At 35.2% G+C, this 2,166-nt stretch overlaps 1 protein-coding gene across 1 annotated transcript; it reads left to right on the top strand.

Annotated features, from left to right (window-relative positions):
• Positions 1–1,429: 1,429 nt before the first annotated feature.
• On the top strand, positions 1,430–2,163 carry LOC103584356 (olfactory receptor 5T2-like; the record flags this gene model as incomplete). The annotated part of the gene is given in 2 exon segments (XM_008565398.1): positions 1,430–1,733; positions 1,736–2,163. Coding segments are annotated over 2 exon segments (732 nt in total), but the record flags the coding sequence as incomplete, so codon positions are not given.
• Positions 2,164–2,166: the final 3 nt, after the last annotated feature.

Genomic DNA, 2,166 nt, shown 5'->3' with positions numbered 1-2,166 from the left:
CTTACCTTGCTATGTAACCTAGTAATCACTTCAGATTAGTATTTTGTAAAGTTTCTCTATTGTTAACCATTTAAAAGTATCTAAAAACATCAATAATCGTGTTTTGCTTTACTTCTCTGGAGCAGAGAGAAGGGGATCCAGCTGCAGAGTGAAATTGTGGTATAGTTGGAGGCAGTAAAAAATAATGAAAAGTACATATGCTGTGAGGATGACCTGGGACTAAATATTCACACTGGCACTCATTAAATGTGAAAGTTGCTAGAAAGCTGAAATAAAGTAAATGTGCACAAAAGTCCACTCCGACATCAAGGGCATAATAAGTGGTTGTTATCATTTCTCTCCTCTTTTGCAAACTTAGTGTTTAATCATTAAGCTGAACATGTTTGGAGTATTATCCCTTGTAGTAAATGAGATGTGACGATCAGTTTTGTATTTCATGAATATTCATAACCAATAATAAATAAATAAAATAGAATAAAATTGGAATTACAGCAGTAGTTCACACTAATTTTAAAAGTTGACCCTGTACTATGAAATCTTCCAGAATTATAGTCATTTTCTTAGTATAACCCTGAATTTTTTGAAAACGTGCTAATACTGACTTCATCTTATCTTGTATAATAACTTTTGGCAGCTAGGAGAAATGCCTGTGTCAAGAAAAATTCAGTTGATGTATCTTATTTGACGAAAGCAAAACTAAGCCGACAACTATGTAAAAAATGAAATGATGGTGACATGCATATGTAGATTGAGTATCAAAAGATCACACAATTTAAAAAACTCTATTATTTAAAGAATAATTCAGAGACACAAAGAATGGTCTGAGAAAAAAATCTTAATCAAAATGTATTTTATAGGGTTTAATCTTCATAGTATACTCTATAGAATCAATCTAATTCAGCGCATTCTATAATTAAAAGTAAAGATTCAATTTTGTATTTGCTCCAATCTTGTAAAATAAACGTTATGATTCTCACTGTACAAGTGTGTAGATTATAGCAAATAATTTTACACAATTGCTGAGAGATCTAAAATTCTGGTATGCTATTCCAATTGCTCTGTACACTGATACACTCATGTGTTTGGATGTCAGCAAGATTTTTTTTTTTTAGCACTCACTGGTGTTTTAATGTTATTTAATATAAAAACAACTAATAAAATTCAGTGGTAAATGAACCAGTAGACCCCATGGTTTTTGAGATAGCAAGAATTCAGCCAGTAAGTGAATTCATCTGTCTTTGATTCTGAAGCAAATGGCATGAACAGTTGTCACTGTCTTCTGATTGTCTGCTAGAAAACATGAGTGCAAGAATGTATATATGTGAAGGCGTAGTTCATGCTCCCTTGATTCACGACATTGTTCATTGTTTATAGTGATATGAACTGTAATTTTATAAATATCTTCAAGTTTGTACTGTGAGATTTCATCATGGAGAATGTCACTGAAGTTACCATATTTGTACTGAAGGGCTTCACAGACAATGTTGAACTTCAGACTACCTTTTGCTTCTTGTTCCTAGCAATTTACCTCTTTACTCTCCTGGGAAATTTAGGACTGATTGTACTGGTCATTGGGGATTCCAGGCTTCACACCCCCATGTACTATTTTCTGAGTGTATTGTCTTCCGTGGATGCCTGCTATTCCTCAGTTATTACACCAAATATGTTAGTAGAATTCAAGTCAAAGGATAAAGTCATTTCACTCCCTGGATGTGCAGCACAGATATTTCTTGCTATACTTTTGGAACCACGGAATGCTTTCTCTTGGCTGCAATGGCTTATGATCGCTATGTAGCTGTCTACAACCCACTTCTGTATTCAGTGAGCATATCACCCAGAGTCTACGTGCCACTCATCGTTGCTTCTTATGTCGGTGGCATTTTACATGCTACTATACACACAGTGGCCACATTCAGACTGTCCTTCTGTGGATCCAATGAAATTAGACACATCTTCTGTGATATCCCTCCTCTCCTTGCTATTTCTTGTTCTGACACTCACACAAACCAGCTGCTACTCTTCTACTTTGTGGGCTGTATTGAGGTGGTCACTATCCTGATTGTCCTGATCTCCTACTGTTTTATTCTTTTGGCTGTTTTCAAAATGGATTCTGCTAAAGGTAGGCAAAAAGTGTTCTCTACATGTGGCTCTCACCTAACTGGAGTG

Source organism: Galeopterus variegatus, unplaced genomic scaffold (genome assembly GCF_000696425.1).
Source record: "Galeopterus variegatus unplaced genomic scaffold, G_variegatus-3.0.2 Scaffold51310, whole genome shotgun sequence".
Lineage (NCBI taxonomy): Eukaryota > Metazoa > Chordata > Mammalia > Dermoptera > Cynocephalidae > Galeopterus > Galeopterus variegatus.
The sequence above is the reverse complement of the archived record's forward strand: the minus strand, read 5'-3'. Positions and strand labels throughout refer to the sequence as shown.